A 15,253-nucleotide genomic window follows, 5' to 3' on the forward strand; every position below is an offset into this window, starting at 1 on the left:
TTGGTGCATAAATCGTTAATCGCTCGCGCATTTCATGGCTTTTATTAATCTCGAACCATAGAATCGTCAAGCCATCAAACCATCGTACCACCGAATCATCGTCTTCTTGTCCAGCATTTCCGTAAAATGGGGGATCCTCCAGCCTCTCTGCTACACTCACTGCCAAGAGGCATCGAAAGCTTCTCGTAGAAGTCACTCCATGCAGATCAACTTTGGCCTCGCACAGTCGTGGGGCCCCCGCATGGGTTGCGGCTGTTAATGACTTTCGGGAAGCTACTCGGAGCGGACGGGTAACAGACAATTTGTGTGTTCGCAGTCTTACGTCTGAAAGGTGCCGTGTGACATGGTTTCAGCCTTTTTTCCAGAGGTTCCGTGCTCTGCCCGTACCGACTGCCGTTGCTGACGCACCCGAGAGCAATGTTGAGGTCGCATTCCACACCGGATAAGAAGTATGCCACATCCCATCATCGTATGTCTTCGTTGAAGCCGTCGGTAGAGTGCTAGAACTTATGACAGCAGGAGGTGGAGGTTGAAGGGGAGACGGAATGCTCGCAGCGGCTTCTGGGCCTTTTGCTTCCGGATTTTTTGCTTCTGCCGGCTGCGCAGCCTCCGAAGCCCGATTTAAGCTTGCCAAGGACATAGAAACAGCCGGAATGGAGGTCCAGGTGGAGGCTGAGGATAGCGTCGAGGTGGAGAACGAAATTACGCATTTCACACTTGAAACACTGGTAAAGGTTTGGCTTGGGGGAGGCACTGTTGACGATGATATTGGTGTTTCTGCAGGATTGACGAGGGTATAGGACGGAGATGTTGTCGGAGCAGGGTTTTCCGTGATATCTTGAATAAAAATAATATCCACGGTCTTTGCGGGCTCCATTTCGCTGACAGTCTTCGTCGTTATAATCGTTTCGATCGACGGTGACGTGCTGCTTGCGGAGGCGGTGACGGTCTTAACGCTGTCCGACGTCTGGATGAGAGTGAGGAGATCTGGTACCGAAGCAGATGAAGGTGTGGGAACTGAGCCTCCATCAACGGCCACAACAGAATATGCGACGCGCCTTCGGACTGCAGGCTGTTTGGGAGGTGCCTGGGGTTTCAGTGGAAACGCATGGGAGATGTGAGTTAGAGAGGAGAGCGCTGATATGACTAGAAGAGACGTGAGACGCATGATTGAGGTGATCAGAGCAAGAGAGTATGAACTGGGAATTGTCGAAGGGAGCACAGAGTAGAAGCACTCGAGAATCAAGATACTTTCGCAACAGGTGGGAATTACGCAGTATGCAGATGCAAATGCAGCGTGGGGGAGAACGAGAGACAGAGAACTTAAGAAAAACATTTTTCTACCAATTGATAGAAATTGAAGATGGCTGGTGAACATGGTATGTATTTTTGGAATTGAGGTTCGCGAAGGAGGAAAGAGGTTGGGGCAACCTGAACGATCGCCGGAATTCACGTGGCTGGAGCCCGGACGCGCTAGTTATGTGTAGGACCTCCGATTAGCGCATTCTACTATCAGATCCGATAAGGAGTTCGTGAAAATAAGTTGCGTCTGATGCATATCGCAGTGGAAGTTTTGTATCGGTTGGTGCGCCGGCCCATGGAAAAAGCCAAAACCTTTCAAGACATCTCTAATTCAGTGCACACAGGCAGAGTTGCAAATAAATAGTGAAAACCAGAAGCCCAAAACAGACCATAAAGCATTAAGACAACCTCATCAAGACCGCGCAACCATCAGCGACCTCAGATACTCGGCAAAACCTTTCTCAATGCTCGCAGAGAAGTTTACAAAGAATGCCATCGCTTTCGAGCCGGGAATCGGGCAATGCTGCAACAAAGCTTTTACATTCAGGACCTGTAAATCCCTGATCGCGACGACGTGCTTCATCCATTCCATGTCATCGTCCATTTCGTCCAGTCTTGCTATCAAGGCAAAATCCGCCTTGCTGTAGGTATTTTTTTGTTTCCAGTATAAGGCGGGCTTGTTTGCAAGCGACGGTGTCCCTCCTTCGACATAGAGGTCAAGTTGTACCAAGCGCAAGTTCTGCGAGATGAACGCGCAGGCATTGCGCCATTCGCAGCGATCAAAGTCTTTGGTGTATGGTAGAGAGCGTTTGACAATATTCATTCGCTTGATGGCGGAGAGAGCGGCAGGCGTCAGGTCTTGTAGGAAGGGGAGGATGCTTTCGATATCCGTGCCAAAATCGAAAGTATGCTCCGAGTACAAGACGTGGGAGGCCTCGGCGTGGATCTGTTGGTTCACACCTAGGATCGAGGAACGTATGTCTCCGGGGCCTCTGTAAAGGCAGTATGTCGATTCGGCACTGCGAGAGCGCATTCGATCGGCTATGTACCTGAACTTGCTTCGTCGTCGCATTTCTCGCTTGCGTCGCCCGTATATGAATTGCTCCTCCGTACGTATGCGTAGAGTCATATCCTTGTGATGCGAAAGCAAGAGCTTGTATATAATGAGACGGATCTCTGCTGGCACCTTCAGGAAGGGCGCCGTGGCCATTGTGGACTCCGACATGCGGGCAACGTCTGCGTGCACAAAGGATCCGAGACTGATTCCCTACTCTGCACCACTAGGTAAGATGAATGTGTGGATGGACCCAGCGAAAATTATGTGTGATGAAGATTAGGCCACGACGTGATAAGATGCGCGGTTATGAGCTCTTATGCATTTCTGCAAAGAACATCGAGAGAAGGGAAAATTGTTCCCATCTCGAGTCAGCTACTCGTATCATGTTAGGTACGTACGTTATCGTCAGATGCGTTTGAATGAATGGACTAGTCCTAGTGTGTCCTTGTGGAATCAGCGGTCAGTGTCTTAATACGACCAATCAGCGTACGATCGCATCCGTTCTTAACCTCCAGGGTGCTCCGTAGTCTAGTAGACTGGGGCCAGGTGGGAAATCCCGCGTACATCCTGCGCCTCAAGGAAACGATATCTGACTGCATCTGAAGATTGTTGATTATCTGGCCTCTCGGACCGAGGGAGCGATGATTGACTGTCAAATGTTTGCGGCCTCGGTGGAATTTTCCTCTTGGCGAAAGCTAAACAGAGTAAATTTTGGCCCGTACCATAAGCTCAGCATCGTTGCCAATACACGGTAACATGAATGAATATGGTCACGGATGAAAGATGGTGATCTGACTTGGTTCCTAGGACGAAGCCGAAAACAGTGGGATTGCAACAGTTGGGGTATCGTAAATTGAATCCAAGGCAAAGCTTCAAACTTCAAACTTCAAACTTCCACAAAGCGCCTCTCACGATGGGCCCCTTGCTCTTCCTCTTCCACTGCCTATGCCTCTTCCAATACCGCTCCCGGCCCCTCCAGGCGTTGTGCCACCTGCTCTGGCCGTTCCTCTTACTCCTCCTTGACCGCCCACCCCAACATATCCATTGCCCCCTGCTCTGCCGACCCCTCGGCCTACACCTCTACCTCTTCCTCGTGGGCCCTTGGTAGTCAACCCTTCTGTCATCCTCCGTCTTTCCTCTTCCTCCTTTTCCCTCCCTCTCGCTTCCTCCCTCCTTGCCTCTTCTACTTCTCTCCTTTCCTTCTCCTGCCGCCTCAGCACCACCTCGTTCTCCCCATCCGCGATATCCTGACTTGCCCCCTGCCATCGCGGATTCAAGATTAGCCGTTGATTGTGTTCGGTCTGGCTGAGTATGCGCGTCCACGTTGTGAGGAGAGTAGATGCATTTGAGACTGTAGCAGAAACTGTTTCCATGTTACTCTTGGCTTTCTCCAAAGAGTCGACGACCCCTGAGATGACCTGGTTCATGGTGCGGACGGAGGACAGTTCGCGGCGAAGAGATGCTTCGTGGGCGGCAAGGTGGTCTTCTTCAGTATCTGGTGGTTGGGCAGGAGGTTGGGACTTCGAAGTCTCAGGTTCAGGTCTCCGTTTTTTGGTGGGCACGGAGGGTGAGGCGAAGAGGTCTTCTGTGTCGTCGGCGTCGCTGTCCGAGAGGGATAGGGAGTTAAGGTCTGGGGGAGTGACACCATTTCGAGCCATTATTTTGTAACAACAGGAAACACAATGTTTACACGGCCGAATCGGAGACCTCTTGCGCCGACTGGTTCAGTTGTCAAGGTTGGAAGACGTGTTGTTGATATTGGAGGGTACTCTACGCGCTTGGGCTTTTCAGCCATTCCCCACTAAATTCCCGCCCTGCCACAGCATTTTGACGACATTCCATCCTCAACATGACTACAACTTCCTTACCCTCTGCTTCCAATCCCTTCTACTCCAGATATTGTAGCATCATGCATTTGCAGCACATTATTTATTACTGCATTGAATAGCTAGCTCCGCCGAATCCTGTGCTCCAACGGCTTCAATTCGCCCGACGATCAACCATCGTTCCAGCACCCCCTAGCTAATATTCACTTGCTGCGCTCTGAGGTCGACAAAAAGCTAAGCAGTTAGCACCACTAAGCGACCGTGTTGAACGCCTCGGGTTGTACTTGGATATTGCAGTATGGCAACAACGCCTCCGTCAACATTAGCTGTATATACACCACCGACGCCGCTTCACGGTGCAAAGTACGACGAGCATTGCCCGAAACCCACTCGCAAAGCCACGCGCAACTCTTCATCACGCACCCAACGCGCCATTGAGACCCCACCTCCAAACCCGGTTAATTCTCAACACATTTCAGCATCCCTAGATCCGAAGAAGCCGAATACGCTACGTCCTGCCCCTCACACCTATTCTCCTCCGTCTTCGACACATACGTCTCCTCGTAAGAAGTCTTTAAGAGGCCCATTTTCATACCACAACAAGGACGCTAGCGCCATGGATGGTGCCGGTCCATCTTCAGGAGCTCCATCGCTCGATCTGTTCCACAACCCTGACAAAAATCCCACCTTGCAACAACCGTCGTTACATCCTGCTGCAAATATGCTTCCCACACCGGCGAAGACACCACGGAAGAAGCCCGTGCAGCCAGCAGCCGTCCAAGCTGCAGCTAGAGTACTTTTTCCTTCTCGACCAGATACAGTGGAAGATGCAATGCCGAATCCACGCAAGAGAAGAAACAAGAGGCATGTCGGTTTCTCCCTTTATAGCTCCATGGAAGATGATGGCGACGCGGGCTCGGAAAACCAGATCGAAATCTATACGGACTCCAAAGACAAAGTTCCAGAGCTGGATCCGAGTGAGGACAATCCATTCTACGACCAACATGCTCGGACTGTCGCTTCTGTAGAGCCTCGCAAAACGAAAGCTAGCAAGAAGCGGAAAGCGGAGCACAGTATAGATACGAGTACAGAGATCGAGGAGGCTTTCAACCGCGAAGAAGGCATGGTCTACGTCTTGTAAGCACTTCCATCCCTTCATCTCACTGAAGGTGGCACTGATTCTTGTGTTCAGTCGCGGCAAGAAGATGTATCGAAAATTTCCCCATGATGGTCTAGAGTATAATGACACCAACAACCGTGGAGACAGTGAGCGCGAGTCCTCTACTATACGTCCATTGACTCGTTCCTCAATCAAACCGCGCCTCCTTTTCCCAACGACGCAACAAATCCACGAGCGTACCGTATCTACCATTGACGATGAAGAAGCTCCCACTGACATCGAAGATCCCCAAGACCATGAGCTGACCGACCCGGAGGACGAGAAACCGATTACCACTCCAATTAAGGCCTCAGTTTTCTCACCTGCAACTCCGCCGACCACTGGCCACGCAACTAGAGCAGTCACCAAGAAGGCAGCACTTGACTCGCCTTCAGGTCGACCGGAGCCGGTCCAAGCCGTTCCGTATGAGCGGCGTGGTAAGAAAGTCAGTCCGTTTGATGCATGGGCACGCACGAAGGCTGGCATGAGTGGGAGTGAAGGCAAAGGGAAGAAGAGGGAGGGAGAGGCTATGGAGAAGAATGAGGGAGTAGCAGGGAGCAAGAAAGTCAGGGGCAGTGGAGTGGTTTGAACGTATCTAATAGACATGCTACGGCATGTATCCCACTCAGAGCTTTCGAGCTCGCCAACAACGGACTTCGTCTCCAGCTGTGTTTGCAATTTGGGGTTTTATTCAGCGTTTGTCAACGACACTTGTGATAGCACAGCCGATCTGGCGAGCTATCGGGGGTGGAGTGGCAGAAGTGTCTTCATCCACGGTCATAGAGGCTGCATGAATGCAAAGACCGGGAATTTTTCCATGCTTGTAGCCTAGTCTGGCTAGATTGGCTCTCTGCTTTTGCTCCCAACATTGGGTATTCGATAAACATCTCAATATCATATGCAACACCTGATGCAACCCTCATAATTTGAAGTCAACCACACCCCTTTCCCCACCCCCTGTTTCCCCAATACGCTTGGAAACCCTTTCCACCAGCTCCTCTTTCTTTTGGCTGCCTTTTTCACTACAAAGCTCATACACCGTCGCTAGATTGAAAGTCAGCGCGTGGAAGCTCCTGCCCTTCTCAACTAATTGATCCAGCAGCTCCAAAGTCTTATCCACCTCGCCAGTGTAGAACAGACAAACGGCTAAATTCTGTGTAGCGAGATCGCTGCTTGGTAAAGCATTCCACTCCTCCACCGCATCTGCATAGCGGCCATCTGCCATGCTGAGCAACGGTCTCAAGTCTGAGGCGCTGGTATCGGAAAGACACTGCCGTGCTGCATCCACATTTCCAACGTGGATGTAGAGAAGAGCCAGGCGCCCTTCTAGGACTTCATCCTTTCCGGTTTTAGGTCGTAAGCTCTCCAAATGTCTTACGGCAGCTGCAGCATCACCCATCTCAGTCAATGCGTTGGCCACGCACAGTCCCAGTTCCTTCAATCTCTCCTGCCATTTTCGGGTTTCTTCCGGGTCCACAGCTTTCTTCACCTCTGCCCTTGCCTCCCTTGCTAGATCGTAATAACCTCCGACACCTCTCCTACCATCTCCGTATCCCACTCCTTGTAACCGCACGGCGAGAACCCTCAACTCCCATGGTAAGATGTTCTTTCCAGTAACTTCGTCGCGGTAGAATGGGCTGTTGATGTCTTGCAGCGCTTTTGATTCTTCGGCAGCGAAAGGGAGGTGACTTATGAGAGTCAAACAGGCGAGACGGGTGTAGAGAAGCGGGAAAAGCTCGTTGGGAGGGGGCGCAGGTGGCGTGCAGAGCCGTAAAGCTGCAGCTGTGGCGGCAGAACGAAAATTGTGATTCGCGAGAAGGGTCGGTGTTGGGGTGGAGGGAGGTGGCTGGCGTTTGGGCGTGCGGAATTGAGAGGGTAGATCCTAATGGATGTCGTGAGCTCTGCAGGTTGTATAGAATCCGGGGAGATTGCGTACTAGCTGAGATAAGGGGTGGTAGATGTCTGGCCGGAGCAGGTAAGTGAAATCCTTGCTAGGCGGGGGTGGAGGGGCCGTGACGGCGGGTTGAGCGAATGGGCGCTCTGGACTGAAAGATGTGGTAGGTATAGGGATATTCGCGGCTTCAATGGTGACATGGCTGGGTGTTTGAGGAGATTGGACAGCTAAAGGACTGAGATGTCAATGTCATGCTTCAAGGAGGGACAGGGCAAGCATACTCGTCCGAATCGAGGGGCCCCTTGGTCATACGTCTTGCGAGGGGAGCTGCAGGATTGTTAGTAAGATAAGCTTGAAGACCGACTGGCACAGGTGTGGAAAGTTGTTGTCATGTCGAATTACCTCGATTGTAGGAGGCATTTCTTGAATGCCTTTTGGAGGTCGAGCTACCTTCTAGACGCTGCGGACTTGTCATGTTATAATATTGCCAATTTAATCAGAGGCTGGGTTGAAGTGGAGATGATGTAAAGAATTCGGGTGTACTCTAGGGCCAAGTTCCAAGGGCATCTACCCTAAAGTACAGGTACTTAACCCCTGGAATCAGTCGGTTCCTACGCCCCACCATCTCCCCCTACTCCACTCCCTCAAACATGAGCTCCACTGACACTTATCCTGGACTTTTGCACCCAATCTCCCCACCTCTTGTCGCCTTTGAACATCGCCACAATCCTCAATCTCAGGCCTCGCCGATGGACTCCTCACAGTTCCATACGTTCCCCACATTCAATTCGCCCCCCCTTCCTCGTGGGCTCTTGTTGAAACCACTCTTTCCTCTTCCTATAGACAATTTGGAATTGCGTCACTGGGTGAAGATGTAGCCGAAATAGCGCGGCTTGTTGAATACTTTCACACATTGCATCCAAAACGTAAAATTGTTCTGCTTGGTCACTCCACAGGAAGCCAGCAAATTATGCACTACTCCATTGCCCCTGGTTCTCGTCCAACGATCGATGGTGCCCTCTTTCAAGCCAGTGCCAGTGACCGCGAGGCGTTGGCGTGTTGGCTCTCGGCAGATGAATACCAGTCTGCTTGCGCAGTCGCCCAATCTTATATTTCCGAAGGCAGAGGAGAAGATGTCTTGCCCTTCGAGGTGACCGCGTCCTGCTTTCAGACCGCACCCTTGTCGGCAAGTAGATGGATCAGTCTTGCAAGTCCAGGAGACCATGAGGGAGAAGATGATTATTTCAGCAGCGATTTTGACGACGAGAGATTAAGTAAAATATTCGGAGAATTAGGAAAGACGGGCAAAAGAATTGGTTTTTTGTACAGCGGAAGTAATCAGTATGTGCCTAGTACAGTCGACAAGTCGAAGCTCGTGGAGAATTGGCACGAGCACGTTAGGCGTGGAGGAGGTATCATCGACGAAGGAAGTGGAATCGTGCGAGGCGCAAGCCATACGCTTAAAGAAGGTGGAGAGCCGCTTGAAAATCTAGTCGGAAGGGTTATTGGTTTTCTAGAGAGGCTGGAAAAAGAGGACAAGTCGTAGAGTAAGGTGCATGCTAAAAGAGTATACAAAATGCTAGATTCTTATGGAGATATTTTCTCTTCGACTCGATGGATAAGGGGTGAACCTATGCAGGGGAGCATTGATGTAGGCAAATGATGGTCCGAAAACACGCAGCTTATAGGCAAGTAGGATACGGATACCTTAGAGGTAGCAATTCAAGGCTAATGTTACATCGACGAGCCACAATGTATCTCTAGTATGCAATAGTGATGAGACAAGCACAAAGCTCGCCAAAAGTCTGTGCAACGTGACGTGTTGCATCTGCATGCACGAAAACAATAAGAAAGCTCAAAAGGCCCCAGGCTGCTGGAAAAGCCTCTGACCACCAATTGTTGGCATTGCGCCTCCAACTACAGGACTGCCAATATCAGCTGCTCTCACACTCCCACTTATGGACGAATTTCGTCCGGGCTCGTATCTGATGATCCAACCCGATGGGTCCTGTAAACGAGTAAACGAGCCATCTCCGTTTTGTATGTTACCAGGGATATCGCAAGTTTCGAGCATCTCCAGCAACGAATTGATGGGCGCTTCATGTGACGGCTTCACCAATTGCACTTCGCGGAGCAAATCTTCAGCACGGAGCCAGCCAGAAGCCTGCCCGTTCAAAGGCCTGCCTTCCATCTTCTCGCAGGCTGTGCGCACCGCCATTCTGATTGTCGCAGCTCGGGATGGGTTTGCGCGACTGGCGCTGCCGATAGATCCAAAGGCATTGCTATTGTTCGGTCTACCAAAGCCTGTAGACCTGTCAGCAAAAAGGCGATTCATCGGAAAGAGTCCTCCTCACCAGGCCCATTTGACCAAAGTGGCGGACCTGACGTTGGTGGACCTCCAAACAGCGACTGCTGAGCTGACCAAGTATTCCCATTTCCGTTTTGCATCCCACGAGGAAGATTGTCAGTCCTTGCAGCTGTATCGCGGGTGATCAGCGTTGAAACGCAGAAGTAATAAAGACCGACTTACCACTAGTAGGATCTGAGAACCCCGAGTTGATACCAAATCCTTGCCTTACGGAACGAGGTGCTCCGGGTGCCATACTTCCTCGCCGAGAATCGTTGGAATTAAACGTCAGGGGAACATCAGTATCGTCAAGTAAAGCTTTGCTCCCAAGATGATTACTGAGGTCGTCAACGTCCGTACTGGTAGGCGTTGCGTTTCCCCCTTGCTGGTGAGGAGCGGCACTTGAAGGTCTTTTTATTGGAGCTGGGCGGGCGATGGGTTGTGCTTGCGCAGGCGTAGTTGGAGTCTCAAAACCAGACCTGTCGAAGGAGGCTGAAGCATTTCTGGAGTGGGTATGAGATGGTATGTTGTCTCGAGACAAGCCATAGCGAGAAACATCATTCAAACCGACGCTCGGCAGGCCAATGGGCGATATTTGCGACGGTGGAGGATCCATCATCCCTCGTCCTTGCGGCATCTGCCTCGATCCATTGACCCCAGGCGGGAATGGTATTCCATTTGGTGCCATGAAGTTTCGGTATTGGTGACCGCCAACAGTGGCTTGATTTGAGTACATGGCAGGATGGTGTGGCGCTTGTTGTGTCATTGGTGACAGCGGAGGACCAAAGGTTGACGAAGGAAACGAATTTGCTACCATTGATGGCATGCTAGAGAGGCCTGGAGGCTGTGAGACTTGGCCGGAGTGCACACCAGTTTGAGAGTAGTGAGAGGATGGTTGAGATTGCTGTGTGAGAATGGGTTGAAGTGCTCCTTTTCCTCCGCTCAACGTGTTGTTCGGCCCAGCTGACACACCCGGGGAAGTTGTGGAGCTCGACGAAGCGGGTAGCGAGGTTTTGGGAGAATTATTGCGGGACTCTTGGAATGATGGCTGACGCTGGCGCATCGGCGTGGGAGCCTTGGGGACAACCGGAGTGGCGATCTGAAGATGCGGGGACGCATGGCTGCTTGCTGTAAGAGGGGGATGAAGGCCCGGAGGCACTGAGCCAGCGATAGACGGACCGTTGGCCGGCGATGGTCTCTTTGGAATACTTTGGGCGGTTTGCACGAATTGCTTCGCCGCTGATTCATCTTTTCTGTTTTGGGTTTTTGCCTCCGCTTCGCTCTTCGCTCGAGTATCACGCTCTTTCTTTTCCCTGGCTTCCTTCTCCTTCGATTGTCGCTCTTCACGTTCCTTTTTCTTGCTCTCCTCACGCTTCCTTTTCTCGTGTTCCTTTTGCTCTCGTTGTTTCCGCTCCTGTTCTGCCTGTTGTTCTTTGGCCTCTTGCAGCCGTCTCTGCTTTTCGGCTTCCTTTCGTTGTTTCTCTTCTTCCTGAGCTTTTTTCTCCGCTTCTTTCTTCCTCCGCTGCTGTTCTTTTCTCTGGCGCAGCTCCTCGGCCTTTTGCTCTTCAAGTGCTCTGGCAGCAGCTTCTTCGGCGGCCTTCTCCGCGTCACGTTTGGCTTTCTCCTCATCCTTGGCTTGCTTTTGCTGGCGCTTCTTGTCCTTCTTCTTTTGCGCTTCCTTGGCTTTCTTGGCTTCACGTTGAGCATCGACACGAGACTCGTCGTCTAATTCCTCGAGCAATTTTTGTTGTCGCTCAAGTGCCACTTTCTCTCGGTATGCAGTTAGGACTCGTTGTTCGAACATTCGCGCTGCGAATATTTGGAACATTCTACGTCCTTCTTTCATCCGGTCCTGCTCGCTCATTGACCCCTAAAAGTCGTCAGCACGAGTTCAATGAGTGTTTCATTAGCCATTACCATTTCGTCTTCTTCATCGTCTTCATCGTACTCTTGACTATCGTACTCATCGTCTTCATCGTCATCATAGCCATCATCGTCCAGAGGCGGACCATGATTGTGACCTTGCATTGACGGATGACCCATACCGTTAGCAGCATACTGTGCTTCTTCTTCTCGTTGCATCCGCCGTTCGGCAAGCTGCTCCATCATCTCAATAAACTTCTTGCCATCGTTCTTGATCAGATCATCTGCAACTGTCAGTATCCCATCTGGAAAGCATCAGCACATTGGGAGTAATGACTGCCTGTATGGGCGCGTGGCGTACCTTGCACGGTTAGGTTTTCAGGAAAATTGAAGAAGTCCGCAGCTGGTCCAGCTTGGTCTTCTCCGTCCTCGTCCTCGCTTATCTCATCGTCCTCCTCTTCATCACTGTAGTCATCTTCTTCGACAGCCTCGTCATCTTCGCCGATCTCCTGAATGCGGCCCCTGGAAGACCTTCCGTTGACGATTTGAGGATGCCGATTCGGCGGAGCTCGAGACATTGGATGATGGAATTGAGGAGGTGCCAATATTTTTCCGTCCTCGCCAATGATCTGCTGATTATTGGCATATTGTTCCAGTTCTTCGTAATAAGCGTCGTATAATACCTCCAGCTCCTCCTCAATGGCTGTCCGCTTCCGACCGCACACCGTGCAACTACAAGAATGCTTTTGCTGTTCCTTCATCTTCTTCAAAACGGCTTCCTTTTCAACTTTGACCAAAGATCGCCGGTCTCCTTCACCCAAAGACAGCCAGAACTCTTTGATCCTCTCTCGTTCTTCCGCTGTCGATGTGTTCCAAATGCGGTCTTTGGAGGCATTTTGTGAAGGCTGATGGATTTCTGACGGGAGTTGCTGCCCAAGTGGAGGTGGAGGCGGTGGAGGTGGCTGGAATGATGTGGGGTTAGAGGGTGGCATATGGTTGGCCGCAGAGTAATCTACCTGAGGAGCTGAGATGGACTTTGCCTTCTTCTTCTTCTTGGCTTTGCCACCAGACGGCTCTGGAGGTGCATGATTGTGTGGAGTGTGACCATTAGTTCGGGGTGGAGGGTAATTACTTCTGTATTCCCAAGAGACGTCCTCCCCATCATCAGGTTCATACTGCTCTGGTTCGTCATAATCCGAACCTCCGTAATCATAACCATTGGCCTCTCCCCGAGCTTGTGCCGCAGCCATCTCTTTGACGATGTCCTGATATGCACTGTCTGCTACATTCGCGAATTCCTGTGCGAGCTGGGAACCCGTCATTGCATGCTGCTCTGCGGCCTTTCTCGCGGCTTCCTTTTGACGTCTTTTTTGTTTCTTCTTGTTAACCCCACTACTACCAGGCGCATCATCCAGAAGTTCGTGGTTGATGTTGCTGGTGGACTGTGCAGGCCCTAGGGAGGATATTCGAGCGGTGGCCTTGCCCGCTAGCTGATTAGGCTTCGTAGTCTCCAGAGGCTTCATAATATCCGGTGGGGGTGCACTAGTCTTTATGTCTTTCGCCCCGGTGGCCTTTGACACATTCTTCGTGGCTAACGGCTTGGTTTGATTCTTTGAGCCCGATGTTTTAGTTTGTGCATTTGAAGGCATTTTGCTGCATGCTACCAGCTCTGAGGGAACGTAAGCACTACAATCTGCAGAGCTTGCACAGAAGCCTCCAGAATCTGTGGAGAGTCAAGGAGGGTCTGTCAAAGTAGTGGAGACGAGCATTCGGTGTTGATGAACGGGATCCAGTTCCTAAGCAGGATTGAAGGAACAGGTGGCGGCAGAAAGGTCCGAGGTAGAATTGTTTGGTGGTCCGTAGTTTCAACAACCAGAGCTCCAAACTTGAATGTCAGTGCTCGGGAAAGGAAGTTTCCTGGATCATATGCTTTGTTCGAGGATTGAGACGTCCCACCAGCCCCCCAAAATTACCGCTAGTGTATCGAAAACCATCCCGCCAATTGACCGAAATAGATGCAATTGGTATCAATCACTGCTTACTTTCTGTATGGATGATCTATACTGATCAACAGCTCCTATGCCCATCTACCCCATTGCATTGGATTCATGACGGCGGGACTGTCATTGAAGTCCATCTACTTTTCGGATCCAACCATACCCAAAGCTACCTTTCCCGCAAGGCTGATTACACGGCACCTTGTGTTGAAGCGACTCTCCTCGGCCGCAGGCAGAGAGCCCCCTTCTCGCGTTCACCATACACCGGGGTAATAAGAGAGAGCGTTACGGACTTGGATACGGCTCCAGTGCTTAAAGCTGCACCGCGCCCAGTTTGCGCTTGTTGGGATTGTATTACCGGGGCGGGACAAGAAGAGGACCGAGACACTCCTACAATGACTCAACAACAAGGGCAGAATGTGATGCGAAGGTACGTTGTGATCATTTCTGGAAAATTCAACACTTGTGATAGCATGGTTCACTCAGCATTCCCAATATGAGGAGAAGCGGAGTCACATTCTCATACGGAAGATCTCAGAGGTTATCATTTTGGAGAGTCCATGCCCGGGAGTTACTCTGTTGGTCAACATGAACGGGCTGTACGTGGAACTTTGCCACGCCAGATTCGAGTCTTCCAGGTTAAGCCAAATTGATACATCTTTACATAGAAATGATACTTCAGTCTCTTCTTAGATGCTGACATTTTCAAACATCCAGGAAGCTGGTAATTATTGGCGACGGTGCCTGCGGAAAGACAAGTCTTCTCAGTGTCTTCACCCTGGGATATTTTCCTACAGTAAGTAGCATCACCACCGAGGCGTGCTCCATGGCTAATTATATGTAGCATTATGTGAGTTCACAAAATCCTACAGAGATCTGCGGGATGGCAAACGTAAAGATACCTTGAACAGGAGCTAAACCTATTTTTCCTGTTGCAGGTGCCTACGGTATTCGAAAATTATGTCACGGACTGCAGAGTAGACGGAAAATCTGTGCAATTAGCACTGTGGGATACAGCAGGTCAAGAAGACTATGAAAGATTACGGCCTTTGGCGTATTCGAAAGCACACGTTATTCTGATCGGCTTTTCCATTGATACACCAGACTCACTAGATAACGTGAAACACAAGGTACGCTTATGACACTCATGAAAGTGGAGAATGCTCGGATTTGCTGATCCTCGCAGTGGGTCGAAGAAGCCAATGAACGCTGTCCCGGAGTTCCTATCATCCTTGTTGGCCTGAAAAAGGACCTCCGAGAAGACCCCGTGGCTCAAGAAGAAATGCGCAAGAAGTCACTGCATTTCACGAGCGAGAACGAGGGAACAAATGCGGCTCGGGAAATAGGTGCACGGAAGTACCTGGAGTGCTCCTCTCTGACCGGCGAAGGAGTGGATGATGTGTTTGAAGCTGCGACTCGAGCAGCCTTGCTCACTTTCGAGAAGAGCGAAAGAGGAGGATGTTGCGTGATCTTATGAGGATTTGCACGAATACGAACTTTACGCTGCTGTTCATGCGTCTCGATAGAGACTAGCGACTTGGGTCCTATCGGGATCCGACCCTGACTGAACCTGCTTAGCATTTTCTGGCGTTGCTACGGCTTTGTCTGTGTATTTTAGGTTGCTTTTATCGGAGGGAGGGCGGCCATTGAATATGCAGGTTCGAAAAGCGTTAGATGGGGCATTGCGGGACTTCGAAGCATACCTCACAAAATGCATTCTTATTCAACTCGGACATGCGCATTCAAATTAGTTCAGTATCTCTCATCACGAATAGATCGAATGCACACTCTTTCAAGCCATCGGCTGT

The 15,253-nt window shown here is 50.8% G+C and overlaps 6 protein-coding genes across 6 annotated transcripts; 2 read left to right on the plus strand and 4 right to left on the minus strand.

Annotated features, from left to right (window-relative positions):
• Window positions 1–349: 349 nt before the first annotated feature.
• On the minus strand, window positions 350–1,168 carry HO133_009786 (uncharacterized protein; the record flags this gene model as incomplete). Its single annotated transcript, XM_037300645.1, has 1 exon — window positions 350–1,168. One exon carries the CDS (start codon window positions 1,166–1,168, stop codon window positions 350–352), a length of 819 nt encoding a protein of 272 aa, XP_037154493.1.
• Window positions 1,169–1,714: 546 nt separating this feature from the next.
• HO133_009787 (uncharacterized protein) lies at window positions 1,715–4,017 on the minus strand (the record flags this gene model as incomplete). The annotated part of the gene is made up of 2 exons (XM_037300646.1): window positions 1,715–2,538; window positions 3,321–4,017. 2 exons carry the CDS (start codon window positions 4,015–4,017, stop codon window positions 1,715–1,717), a joined length of 1,521 nt encoding a protein of 506 aa, XP_037154494.1.
• A 466-nt stretch (window positions 4,018–4,483) lies between these two features.
• On the plus strand, window positions 4,484–5,933 carry HO133_009788 (uncharacterized protein; the record flags this gene model as incomplete). Its single annotated transcript, XM_037300647.1, has 2 exons — window positions 4,484–5,322; window positions 5,378–5,933. 2 exons carry the CDS (start codon window positions 4,484–4,486, stop codon window positions 5,931–5,933), a joined length of 1,395 nt encoding a protein of 464 aa, XP_037154495.1.
• Window positions 5,934–6,263: 330 nt separating this feature from the next.
• On the minus strand, window positions 6,264–7,713 carry HO133_009789 (uncharacterized protein; the record flags this gene model as incomplete). The annotated part of the gene is made up of 4 exons (XM_037300648.1): window positions 6,264–7,226; window positions 7,281–7,473; window positions 7,520–7,565; window positions 7,641–7,713. The coding sequence occupies 4 exons, from the start codon at window positions 7,711–7,713 to the stop codon at window positions 6,264–6,266; spliced, it is 1,275 nt and encodes a 424-aa protein (XP_037154496.1).
• A 1,380-nt stretch (window positions 7,714–9,093) lies between these two features.
• On the minus strand, window positions 9,094–13,097 carry HO133_009790 (uncharacterized protein; the record flags this gene model as incomplete). The annotated part of the gene is made up of 5 exons (XM_037300649.1): window positions 9,094–9,542; window positions 9,593–9,715; window positions 9,769–11,455; window positions 11,503–11,753; window positions 11,810–13,097. The coding sequence occupies 5 exons, from the start codon at window positions 13,095–13,097 to the stop codon at window positions 9,094–9,096; spliced, it is 3,798 nt and encodes a 1,265-aa protein (XP_037154497.1).
• Window positions 13,098–13,840: 743 nt separating this feature from the next.
• On the plus strand, window positions 13,841–14,922 carry HO133_009791 (uncharacterized protein; the record flags this gene model as incomplete). The annotated part of the gene is made up of 5 exons (XM_037300650.1): window positions 13,841–13,875; window positions 14,163–14,241; window positions 14,290–14,295; window positions 14,384–14,575; window positions 14,632–14,922. 5 exons carry the CDS (start codon window positions 13,841–13,843, stop codon window positions 14,920–14,922), a joined length of 603 nt encoding a protein of 200 aa, XP_037154498.1.
• Window positions 14,923–15,253: the final 331 nt, after the last annotated feature.

This window comes from Letharia lupina, assembly GCF_014066315.1.
Source record: "Letharia lupina isolate WasteWater1 chromosome Unknown contig_7, whole genome shotgun sequence".
Taxonomy (NCBI): Eukaryota; Fungi; Ascomycota; class Lecanoromycetes; order Lecanorales; family Parmeliaceae; genus Letharia; species Letharia lupina.